The sequence below is a fragment of the Phalacrocorax carbo genome, chromosome 3 (genome assembly GCF_963921805.1).
Source record: "Phalacrocorax carbo chromosome 3, bPhaCar2.1, whole genome shotgun sequence".
In the NCBI taxonomy this organism is placed as follows: domain Eukaryota; kingdom Metazoa; phylum Chordata; class Aves; order Suliformes; family Phalacrocoracidae; genus Phalacrocorax; species Phalacrocorax carbo.
Genome location: NC_087515.1, coordinates 102,058,600 through 102,071,571, shown reverse-complemented (window position 1 = coordinate 102,071,571; position 12,972 = coordinate 102,058,600). Strand labels below are relative to the sequence as shown.

General features: G+C 37.4%; 1 protein-coding gene across 3 annotated transcripts in view; it reads right to left on the bottom strand.

Moving 5' to 3' along the window:
* Window positions 1-12,644, bottom strand: part of BMP5 (bone morphogenetic protein 5) — a 61,938-nt gene extending 49,294 nt beyond the window's left edge. The window contains exons 1-2 of one of the 3 annotated variants that reach the window (XM_064447884.1): window positions 12,625-12,644; window positions 11,279-11,646 (exon numbers count right to left, since the gene is read on the bottom strand). In XM_064447884.1, the coding sequence (XP_064303954.1) occupies window positions 11,279-11,646; window positions 12,625-12,629 (373 nt within the window). In that variant the 5' untranslated portion in view covers window positions 12,630-12,644. Of the gene's footprint in view, window positions 1-11,278; window positions 12,495-12,624 lie in introns of those variants that run through there. The other 2 variants (XM_064447885.1, XM_064447883.1) reach the window with 2 other exon arrangements.
* Between the last annotated feature and the right edge of the window lie 328 nt (window positions 12,645-12,972).

The following is a 12,972-nucleotide window of genomic DNA, read 5'->3' as shown; positions in this document are numbered from 1 at the left end:
GAATTCTATTGACTTGGTATTCACTCCACAGCATAAACTGTCTCTGGATTTTTCCTTTACCGTGTATATATATAAAAAATATACAAGCAAAAACATTTTATAAAATATTATTTTAAATGTATTTACTTAAATTAAGAAATTATATGTATATAAAATTTCATCTCCTTGTAGGTGTGATCTAATCATGATATACAGCCTCAGTAAACACGATTATTAATTCAATAGTTTAAGAAGTGATTAAAAAAATTACTTTTTGAAGACCCATAGTCGATAGCTATAAGATGACATTAATAAAGGAGCACACCAAGGAATCAAAGAAAGAACTTTATTCTGAAATAATGCCTCATTTTAAACTACTTTGATAAATGATACTATATTGTGTCCTATTACACATACCTCTCAAAATTCTGAAAAATAAAGCAGCCGTCCCTGGAAGTCATCCTATTTAATTGTATTATTTCAGTTATTCTTATTATTGCCTAACACCAGAGAATTTAAACATTATGATCTTTTGGATACCTCACTACGATATTCAGCAAATTCTATTTTATTTTTAAGCACATAAGCTTGTAACTTAAATCAACATGCAAAAAACATGTAACTGTAAATGCAATTGTGTGTAGTTGAGTCGTAGGTTTAACCTTTGCTACCTGAAAGGCTTAGTACAGACTTTTAGCTTTTACAGCAGTACAGTTGGTGATAATCATGGGCAGTACTATGTCAGCCGAGAGTCTCACAGCACAACACTAAGTAACATGTCTTTTTTATCTTGAATGTGACTAATGCTGGATGATAAACTATTTCCAATAATGCCATAATTATGTGTAGTTTACTGCCACAGACAATTAATGCTTCATGACACTTCATTCTTCAATAAGTCTAATTATCAGTCTTTTCATAAAATAGAATTGAAGGTGCCTTTTGCCTTGTGATCCTTAAAGGCTTGGGACTACATTTTCGCTTGGTATTAATTGTTTTATAGCTTCTATTCCTTTTTATGTTAATTCATTTTAAGCAATAAAGCTTACTATAACATTATAAATCAAGTTCGCAGAAAGTGAGCTATGGAACAACAACAGTAGAGGAAGCATATATATATGTATATATATATATATATATATATCATCTTCAGTGAGAAAAGAAGCAGTATGGTCAATCCCATGTGTTTCAAAAGCCATCAGCTATATGAAAAGCATCATAAAATAAGAAGTGTTTGAAGTTGTTTTCTGAGCCTTTAGAGTGCCCATTTTCAAGAACTGCATTTGTTTCTGGATGTTGATTTGTTTTCATTTTTGTTTTTCTGCAACAACAGAGGGTAATTGCTGCTCTTTAAAGAAACTTTAGATGTGCCCATAAATCATCAATGCACAGAAAATCTCAAAGCAAGTATTATACAAGTGTCAAAAATCTCATGGGAACTTGCAATCCTAGGGAAGCATAAGGAACTCCAAAGTTTCGGAAAACTACAGAGAGATTACTTGTGGCAACAGAGGCTTGTCTCTTTTATATCATCATAAGTGAACTTCAGCTCTTGCAGTACTCATGATAGGCCTCTCACTCCTTCCTTGATCTCTGTGGAGAAAGCTCCAAGCTGAGAATCAGAGAGGAGAAGCCCTTCTCAGAACAAAGAAAATTGTATTATTTTATCCTCAGAAGTACCAAAGGTCTTAAATGGAAAAGGAGTAGTTTAAGAATCCAATTTTGCAATCAACTGTACAAGGCACAGCTCTTAGTGACCAAACTACAAGATTATACAGCACCTCATACCAGTGAATTCTGCTGCCGTTTTAGGCTTCAGCTCTTTGGAACAGATCCATAAACTCTCCTCCTTATTTCAAAATGTTACAACAGGATGTAATTAAGTACAATTAACAAGGAGGTCAAACGGTCATCTGATAAACACTGGCCCAAACAGACAGCTTGAAAGGTCAGGGCTGCTAAAGCCACATAGTATCGATGGGAAAGAATATTATGATTTAAGGGGGAAAAAATCCCTATGACTAAAACTGAAGAGATTTACATGCTTTCTATATTACATACACAGAGCCATGCACACAGACTGATACGCATGCACACATGCTTCAGGGAGGCACAAATATATATTCTGAGAACAAGAGTTAAACTAGCCACACATCCCCTCTCCATTGCACCAGATCTCGAATCTCAGTTTTGGTGCTTTAATTCCAGTGTTTCTTTTTCTTTTTCGTTTTTCTGTAAAACTGTCTGTTTCAAGAACAATAAATAGACTTGTTGCCCTGATAGAAGGGCTTTTTATAGCCCTTTCTAAAATAATGCTTGAGATCACCATGAGGAAACGCAAGGTGTTGTGAGGCTCTTAGGAGTGAGGTATTTTACAGAACTCACAGCCAGAGTAAGAGAGGCTTCATAAGAAGAAAGCTATTCCAGTACTCTGCAAGGTCAAAGAACGAGAGTGCACAGAAATGAAAATGAACACAAAAGTATTTGCCCATAGTAATTTTATGGATTGGAAAACAGAGGCATGTTGGTTTTGTTCTCTGTCTGAAGCTCTTCAGGTTTTTCCTATTCAGATGCTCATAGATTTCACTCTCTGACTTTCAGGTTAAAGCTAGGCTGGGGTTGGGACAGACTCACTGCAAAATGTTTGTACACATTTCATGTATGAGGCAGCAAGGCAACCTGGTTAGGAGTAGCAGATTAACCTTTGGGATCACTAACATGTTATGGCTTGTAGTTATTGACAGATACCCCAGCGGAGGTAACCTTGGGAACAGCCTTCCCAAAGCTATGTTCCTGCTGGATCTCAGTCATCATAAATCACCACAAAGACTACAGCTGCCATGGGGTTGCACGCTGAGCTTTCTCCTGCTCCCATGGCTTTATCATCCACACTACTGTTCACCCACTTTTTTGGTTTCTCAGCTAATGTTTTTGCAGACTATACCACTAGAATCCCATGGCTCCAGGCACCAGGTACCATCAGGTGCCATCTGCCCACTGCTCCAAAATCACTCACAAATCATTCAGTGCCCCTGCTCTTTCCTTTTCTGTAGTCTGGAATTGTCAGGACAGAATTTAACACCTTTACCTCCAAAAGTGATGCCACCCACACCTTAAAAGTCCAGCACAGTATTTTCTTGAAATTATTTTGCAGTACCTTATAGCTGAATACCCTGCCTATATTTCAGCCTCACTTGTAAAAAAGGGATGTTTTCAATGGATATGCCTAGGCAAATTGTTATTAATTAATAATAATTTGTCTGGATTATTGGTACAGCTTTTAAAGATAATATGAATTTAGCTTCATTAATTTGACTACAGCCAAGTACATGAGAATGAGAAAAACAATAATTTCATTTGATAGACACAGTCTACAAAGGGATAGAATCACAGAATCATGGAGGTTGGAAAAGACCCCTATGTTTTCATGGGGTCTGAATGGGTAATAGTACTAAACCAGATAAAGATAAACTTAACAGAAATTTCAGCTATTCAAATTCCTATCTCCTCCTGATTCTCCTCCAAAAAGACAATTAGGAAGAGTTTTGCTTCTGCAGAGCCACTGGTTGTCAGCTATGGATATATATCAGGTACCAGCGCTAGCTGTCCTGAGCTGTTTTCTAGGCGCTGGCTCATTAATAATCGTTGTCTCAATTTGCCCCAAATTACAGTGGAGAAAAAAAGTAAAGGCACATTCTGGCAAGGTACCATACATGACATTGAAGTGTTGCTCAAAAAGAGTTGGGAACTAAACATTTAGATTCACCTTTTGGAGCATCTCTCAATAATAGCAGGAAGTTTCTCAGTGGAGAGCTGAGCTGCAAGACCTCTCCTTTTCTACTTGCTTCACAGTCATTTTTTGTATAGAAACAAATTCATAATTCAGTACAAAACACAAACCAGCTCCTGCTTGGTGCACCCCACCCACAAACTTAAATAATGTAGTTGTCAGGCTTGACAAGTTCTGCCTGCTGTAGCATTTCTGTGTTTTATAGGAAATTTTAACCAGGGGTGTTATTTTAAGAGATGAGCAAATGGGGAAACCCCATGGCCTAGCTAATAAAATATGAACTTTAGGTGCAATGGAGCACTCATAAATATGACTCAGAACAAGGGGATTCATTGTTTCTCCTGACCCCTTTTAGCTGCTCCTCTGATCTCAACCTCTCTGTGTGCGTCATGGCAGCCCTCATCCTTTAACCTGCGGTTTTTAAAAGCTAGCTTCTACATTATTTATGGCTGCAAATGTTAGTAGCCTGTCTGTGTACTCCCTGCACACACATAGTGAATGGTGGGGGGATCTGCATTTTATTTTGCAGGGATAAAAAGTTTTGCCCAGGGAGCCAAGTGCCTGGGGAGGTTGAGGTAGTTGCTCTGCCACGAGGGATTGAGAAGAAAACTGCTCCCTTCACCTGCAAGGCTTATTAGCAGAGGAAACCCATACCTGGACTAATTTTCTCTTTCATTTGCACATTTTCTGTCTTTATCCTGTCCTTTGCCCTTTGTCTGTATGCAACTTCTCCCCACCATGATGGACTTCCCTCCACTTTTGCATGGGAAATGCTCTCAGTGCTACAACATCATGCTCCATGTGAGGCACAGAGGAGCAGAACTAACTCCCCCAGTAATACCAGATCCTGCAGAGGCTGTTCTTCTGTTGTGAACCTTTCCCCTGCCCAGTAAGTCTGTGTCCAGCCCCACACATTGGCCATTGCCTACTGAGACGAGGGCTGTCCTCCCTTTAAAGCTTGGCCTGTGCTTTGCCATTTTTCTCTCATGCCCGCTCTCATTCCTTCCCTTTCTATCTCCCATGCTGTCGCCTAGTCTCACTTCTTCCCAGCCTTTAATCCCTCCTGCAGCCAAATGCCACTGACATAAAATTAAAGTTCAGTGACCCTGCCTAGGCGGTGGGGGTTAGAGACAAGGGAAAGGACAAGTAGGAGAGGATGGGGAAAAGTGTGGGAAATAATTATAAAGTCTGGTAGCAGCCAGAGCTCTCCTGAAGCCCTGGGGAGCCTTTCTTTAGCTGGAGGCTGCAATTGGCACTTCATAAACTGTTCATTCTCAGCTATGTGGAAACACCAGACGACACCTAGAATGATGAGACTATAATCAATCTATTGCTGCAAAACTATATTAGTTTGTGGGCCTATGAAAGCAAGCTGAAAGGAACTGCCATGGATAAAAAGAGAAGAAAAAGGAACAGCCCATGTCGTAATTACCTCCATAACTCAGACAGTAAGAAGGCAGGTAGTCATGGTAAAATTCGTTGCATAATTTAACATTCAGAGAAAATAATAACAGGAGCAATAAGTGTGGGAGATCATATATGTGCCAAAGTTGTCCTGTTATCTAAGCAAACAGCCCGGGGTTTAGGAAGAGAACCGAGAAGCTCTCCATCCACTCCATGGCAGGCAGACTCCTCCCTAATACCCTCCACACAGAGGCATCTCCACAAGCCTCCCTCTTTCTGTTTCATGACTAGCCAGAGTCACTCCAAGATTGTGTTTTCCTGGGAAAATATGTACTGTACAATACATGCAATCCCCACAACCCCACCCAAAGTCTGTGTTTAGTCTGGAAAGGAGCACTTTCTAAAGAAGAAGCGGAACTGGGTCAGCCGTTCTTCCCAATGGGAAAAATATTAATAATAATATATATTTTTATATATCCATACATATATATAGCTTTTCACCATGCACGTCTAACCATCTGCTAAATCAGTTTCTCTTCAGTTATCTGCAATTTCTTTCAAATCTGTCGGCAAGGAAAGTCAGACAGTTTTATACACCAGTTAATGGAGAGCTTGACATTTTTTTGGCTGGCTAGACACAATAATTTACTTGGATTTAAAGTGTTAACTTTGGCAAAAAAATTAATTGACAGTTATAAAAACATTATTTTGTTAGATGATATTTATGGATCACACACAAACCTATTTTGAGGTAGAGCTATATAGTTCATAAGGTTCATGTAACATGAGAGATTTCAAAGGAAATATAAAATATTTCAGTATAAAACAACAAATGTAGTGTAATTCCAAAAAGGAATATGGAGAATATTTCTTGCTCAAAATCAAAACCCATCCCTAACAACCTGCTCTGTCATCACACAAAAATTGGTTAAATCTGCCCGATGAGTGGTAAGGATTGGGTGAGGATTTTGGGGGAATGTCATCCCATGGGTAAAGTAGTTTTGTTCTAGAAATAAAGACAGCAAAAAGCTGTCTTAATATTTGATTTGATCAAAGAAAATTATTTCATAATTAGTAGTTATTCCTAATGCCTGATTGCCTACCAAGGTCACAACAAATTAGTTCAGCTCACCAATAGGGTGACAACAATTTTATTAAGGGAAAAAAAATTCTAGGATTTCAAGATGCCAGGTGAGGTCTGCTTTGGGTGAAGATTAAATGAGACCTTCTTGATCTAATTTGCTTATATTTTATGTACAAGAGTGAAAAATCTCATCTTATTGAGTTTGGGTTGCCGTTCAAAAAAACTTCACAAATGTTTTCTCATTTTTCCTCAGTATTGATTGGATTCCACAATTAAAGACATGGGGTCCATTTGATATTTAACAAGTTTTATCTCTGTAATAGCATCCCTCTGATCAAGGCAAGATAATAGCACTATTTCTGTCACTTCAGTTAAGGCTGTGTCAATATTTTCATTAGGAGCCTGCATTTTACGGACTAAAACTGTACCACAGCCAAGGAAATTCACATAAGACAGCAACATCTGAAATCCAGTGGAAAAGAAAGAAAGAAAGTGTGCTTATTCCTAAGCTTTGAGGAGAGAAGTTAATGATCCTGAGGCCTTTTCGCATGTATCCTTCAAACCCAGCTCCCCTTCCACAGCTTCTAGCATTTTATAGCTTAGCATTCCGTATCCCTCGCTGATGATATGTTAGCCATGAATGGAAGGTTGTAGAAAATTAATTAGTTTAATTTAAGAAACTAGCTACTCTATACGCTCAAGGTCTTATTGCAGTTAGGAATCCTTTCTGTTTCATGTGTAACGAAAATGTATTGGTACAGGTATTCGGTGTGCATTGATGTACTGTGGGTTTCTCAAAGTTGTTGTATAAAAGTTGTTCTCTGCCGTGTTAGCATTCTCCAATGAACACAATCGGCTCTAAATCTTATGAATTACTGTATTTGCTTACTGATTTAGGTTTTAAAGAAGAACATAATCTTCAAGACAGTGTATAAACTCAGGGTAGAGCAGCTGGAGAAATATGAACAGCCGTCTGTGTCTCAAACAGAAATTTCCTTCGATTTCAGTGTCTGATTTAAGAACTGATCAGAGCACGTGTGGTTTGAGGATTACTATAATTAAGATTGCAGAATCACATTGTGTGTGAAAAAGAAAAGTTGTCCTTCTGGGGTTTATTGGTTACTTTAAAAATCTCCATAATATTCTACCTTTCTTTAAATTAGCATGTGTAGTTCAGGGTCACAAATTCTATAGGGATCTTCACATCTGAGTTTTTTTTATTAATTTTATATGTTAAGAAATAAAACAACAGAAACCACAAAACCTCTACATATTTATCCTCTATCTTATAGAAGGTTCATATCAATTCACAGGAAAATATGGAGAAAGAAAACAGAGTTGCTTAGCAAATGTTACAATCTGTTTAGAGAAAAATCTACAGATGTGTTGTAAACAAATGAAAATACAGGCTCTGTGAATTGCATGAGAAGGAACATATAAGTACGTTGGATTTCATGATCACTTTGATGCTAATGGAAAATTCAGTCCCTGAAATGTGTAAATGTAGTTTATAGAAATGCTGCTGTTTCTCCAAGCTTCAGTCATGTACATAGTTTTTTTACTCAATCCCCCTCTTTTGGTGAGAGGTGAAGAGTGGGAACATTAACATTTATCTTAACAAAGTCCTTCCCTAACTACATTTTGAGTGAGCAGAAAAGCGAGTAGGACTACATGAGTATTATTTGTCTGTTCTCTGTGGAGCGGGGTATCCTATATATGTCATTTTGGGAGACTGGCCAAAAAGAAGATGCCAGAACTCTAAACAGTCAGGGGTCTGCAACAACATTAATAAAATATAACAACAGGATAAAAAAACACCCAGTAAGGAAAACAAAGTCCTGAACTTGTAGGTGATATAATCAGATCTTTGAAAACCCCAGTGTATTTAGTGGAGGATTTATTCTTTGACTGTTGGACCAACCCCAGTTAACTCTTCTGTTACACTCATCAATATTTATGGAGAGCTGCCAACGCACAGAGCCTTATACAAAATACAGGAGAAGACGTAGTCTCTGTCTTGTCATATCTTTCAGGAAAGAAAGAGATGGAAATTCTGGTATAAATTTCAGGATAAAGAGCAGGTGTTTACAATTTCAGCTTCAGGAAAAGTAAATGCAGTCTTGTCTTTCTCCCTGGTTGCTTGACAGAATTGTAATTGCAGTTCCCTTGATGATTATTTTTTAAAATTTGTTTTTGAAAGTGAGGTATTTGCAACTCCGACAGGTTGATTTTTGGCAAAATTAGCACCTAAGTTTCTATTTTTATTCTTCAATATAAAATTATTTGTCCTTGTCTATTTTTTTTGCTTTTTAATCTTATTCAGCCTTTTCAATCTTAAGCTTAATAATTCCTATCCAGCATCTCAGCTACATATTTCTTGTTTTAATATATATGTCTTAAATTATTATAACAGGCTACAACGATATACAAAACTTTCAATTTAAAATATCATGATGATTAATAAAGCTTTATAATTACACCTTATGTAATTAATGGTGTGCAAGTATGAACATGGTGAATACTATTTCCAGAGCAGATTAATTTGATGCAAGTTGACTGAGGCTTCACATCTAAACCCAGTTGAGTTATTACTGTGCTGCATCAGCATTTATTGATTTTAAGGTACAGTGTTAGCATTCACTTATCACTGCGTATTTTTCCCCATTGTACATTAAACGAGCTTGCCCTCATCTGTCACAATCTTATACTGCATAAATCATATAAAATGGTTACCTGTTTCCATGATTTATTTCATTTTTATGTTAATTATGCTGAAACATAGGATTGTTTAATAAAAATGTTGAAGCTAATCTATATTGGTCATCAATATTTCTTACGCATGTTACACAGTGGAATGTGTGATAAACCACAATATCCAACATGTATGGGAGGGCATTCAAAGTGAATTAGGATTTAGACTCACTTAAAGCTGAGACACGTTTTAATTTTACAGAGGCCAAACAAAACCTGGTATTTACACAAATTTTTTTTGTAAGTTAATGGTGACTATTAATCATAATCACTAGAAAAATAAAACATCTCACCCCCAGTTCTCACAGTTTAGACATGTAGGATACACTTCAGCTTCCCAAAGTTACTTTCTTAAGGCACCACTGGCTTCCCAACAAATTGAGACAAGTATTAGAAACTTCCCAGTCAAGGTAAGACACTCAGTGGAAACTTGCGTTCTTTCAGAGAGGGTTTTTGTCTGGGGAAGCGCAGCAGGATCAGGCTAGGGTATATAGGTATATAGAGCCTTCAAAGACTTCTGCTCATGCACTGCAAGAAGTCCTCTTGAAATCAAAAACTTTTCGTGAAATCAGAGGCTAGGTCCCATGTAAATAGTCCTCAGGGTCATTGATGAAATGGTCTGCGACATAGTTACTGAGGGTATTTCTCAGGACACACGAGGAAAATTTTTGCAGGATCAGGGCCTTGACTAATGCTTTGGACATCAGAGGATTTCCTATTTTCCTTTATAATATCGCCATTATAAATTCAGCTGACTCCAGATACTCTGGGTAAATTGAGGCATTCAATGATAACTTAAAAGTAATACATGACTAATATGTAACACTTTCTTAAGGTTGAGGAACACATTTTCAAAAAAGAGAGTTCATTTTTTTCTAGTCTGCTATTTCAGGAGCAAGAGCAACAAGCAAATATATTTATTTAGAGTTGTGGACATGTGTTACCCTTAAGGAAAGTGATCTCAGAATTGAACACCTCCTGATCTGTCAAATAATTAATGAAAAGTAATTTTATTAGTACGACAACTAAACTCTAGGGTGTCGCTTTCCTAGAAATTCGAGTTGTTGAGGATTTTAGTGTTTGGAAACAGTTTTAATCCTTCAGCAAATATTAACAACCTGGTTGACATAAAAGGTAGAGAATGTGAGTGATAATTTAAAGGTATTTTGGAACATGTGCCATTTTAAAAGTTTCCACAGAAAGTATTATCCTGGAAAGCAAGAGTTCATCAGATTTTGTACCAGCTTATTGAGAAACTTCAAGTTTTCAATTAAATCTCTTGCTATTCAGATCAAATGAGAAGGGTTTGTGTTTTTTTTAGCTAGCTTTATGAGTCCTGCAGCATTTAAAATATTCATAAAAATAGTAAATACATTTCATGAATTATTTGCAGCTTTCTTAATGATATTTATGTTGCCTTCTATTAAAGAAATCCGTAACTGCTTTTTCAACCACAAGGTAAGCATGTTTATTATACTCAGAAGCCAATATAATTTAGTTTTATCAGGTTTTGTGTCTGAATTGATATAATTTTCAAAAGCATTCTTTGCTTGCATGTTTCTGGTGTTTAATACTCTACTTGTTATTTAATTTATTTATGACATAGAAAATAAGAACCACTGCAGATTCTGAGCACCATGGCAGTATAATAAAACACAGTCTGTGGTTATTAAATAGGAAAAACAAAGAAACAGCAACAGATTATTTAAAATCCAGCCATCCAGCTGAAAAGATAATAAAACTCTGACTCTTACCAACAGAAAAATAAAAACCCTAAACAACCTAAGAAATCTTTTTTAAATTTTTTTTTTTTTTTAATGGCTTAACTTTTCTCTTTTCATAACATTCTAGGCTTCAAAGTATTAACAACTGATGTTTGTTCATGTCTGAGCTTTAAGCAAAACAGGGAGGGAAATAACCGAGCGATAGGCATAAGTGTTTGATTTTTTGAGATTTAAAAAAAAGAAAGGAGTTAGTTGGCCTAAGGCTAGAATTTTCATTACATCAACGAAAGAAAGAAAACAGAAGCCAGCAGAGGGGAGTTATAGAAACTGACTTTATATAAACAGTGAGAAAAATCTTTTTCCATGGCCACCTACAACGTAGCTACTTTACCATCAGTCCGACTTTTCTTTTACCAGTGGCACAGCAGCCCGGGCCCAATCCTGCCGTTTCAGAACAGGTTACGGTCCAGCCAAGAGGTTTTCCCCTCGCAAAACCAGGCTAACAGTTTGTCAAAGAGAGCAGAAACAAAAAATTTTTCCACATACCTAAATTGACAAAGCTCATGACCATGTCAGCATCATTCAGAAAGTTGGTGTCGTGCAGGCTGGCTAAGGGAGGATTCTGTGTGGTCAGGGGGGTCATGCGAGATAATTGTATTCTCCGCGAATATCCATTTGGAGAGGCAGGGTATCCTTTCCGTATCCCTCTGCTCTCCCCTGCCATTGATCCCTTTAGTGAATACTCCAGCTCCTCAGTATCCTCTTCATTTGTCATCGCATTATACAGGTCCAGCATGAAGAGGGGTGCAGAAGAAGCCTGCTTTCCTGGTGAAAATGGTCTGGGTCTGTGAGGTAAACCCAGGATAGAGAGAATCTCTCTCTGAATCTCCCTTCTCTCATGGTTCCGCAGCCTCCTGTAAATAAAACTCGAATGGACATGATTGTCTCCTAAACCTCCCTGTGCGTGACCCACCAGAACCCAGCAATTCCAGAGCAAGCCCACGAAAGCTTTGAGCACAGTTAGGTTCATCTTTGAAAAGAAAAAGAACAAGGAAAAAAAAATTTAAAAAAAGCTTTTCTCCTACTTGTTCTGAGTTCCTATGAGGTCTGCTTTCCCAGTGGCTGAAAAACAAAATTTACCTATTCTTCATGTCAATGTCATCTCTAAACGTAACATCTTTGGTGACTTCTCTCCCCCCACCCTGTTTAAATATTATGGAATGTGTCAGGTTGCAGTTATTTCTAAGAAAGCTGAAATTCAGACTTCCAATTTTCCACTGTTGTTATCGTTTTTTCTGCATTTATGGAGCAGAAGACCAGTATTTTGTCAGCTGACCTAGGCATTCCTATATAAACCTTAGATAACCGGGTCTTTGGTGGGGAGCTGTATTAGCAAGAGCTGTTCTTCTGACACATTGTAGTTCCCAGAGTTATCTTCCCTTGTTATTCTGAGTTCTTCGTACACCTTGCGCTCTTCCCAAGATAAAATCCTGAGTCACAGATTTGTCTTGATCTGTACCTTGGTGGTGTAACACATATTTGTCCAGCAGCCTGGTGATAATTCTAACATCTTTTGAATCGCTTGAGTGTAAAGTAATTCTAAAGCATGTACTAATCAAATTAATGTGTTGCCATGAATTTACTCGCAAAAAAAAACCTTCTGTAAATCCATTCAACCCTTTTCAGCTCCTGAACTGTTATTTCCAACTCTAGCAGGCACAAATATAACAGCTCTCTTCAAGAGAGATCTAAAGACTAATGTAAGCACAACCCTGCTGGGAAAGAAGAGGCTTCTCATTGTAATTTGAAACGGGTATAGCAAAAAAGTCCTTAACCCTTCTCTTGCCAGACAGAGCTTTAAACCTCTCCCCCCTCGATTTACAGTAATATACCTCATTTTGGCTATTGGCTGTTTTTTTCCTGACAGCTTCCAGAATCAATTTTAACGTTAACAGTTTTAGGATATGCAGACAGCTAAAGGCAATCCCTTGTAAAGGAAGCTCTTGTGAGTCTCCTTATGAGTCTCTAGCTTAGTAAACTTGAATAGGAAACTCTCATAACAGCCTAAAATAGCATCTCATTAATTCAAGAAGTGTTTATGTTTTAGGTAAGTTTAGCAAACAAAGGTGACCTTTTTAATAAACTTTGTAGGAAATTTTGTCGGTGGGGCTTGACTCACTCTTTTCTAAAAATGCTGGGAATGCAATCTGAATTAAAACAAATTTATTCAGCAAGCGAGA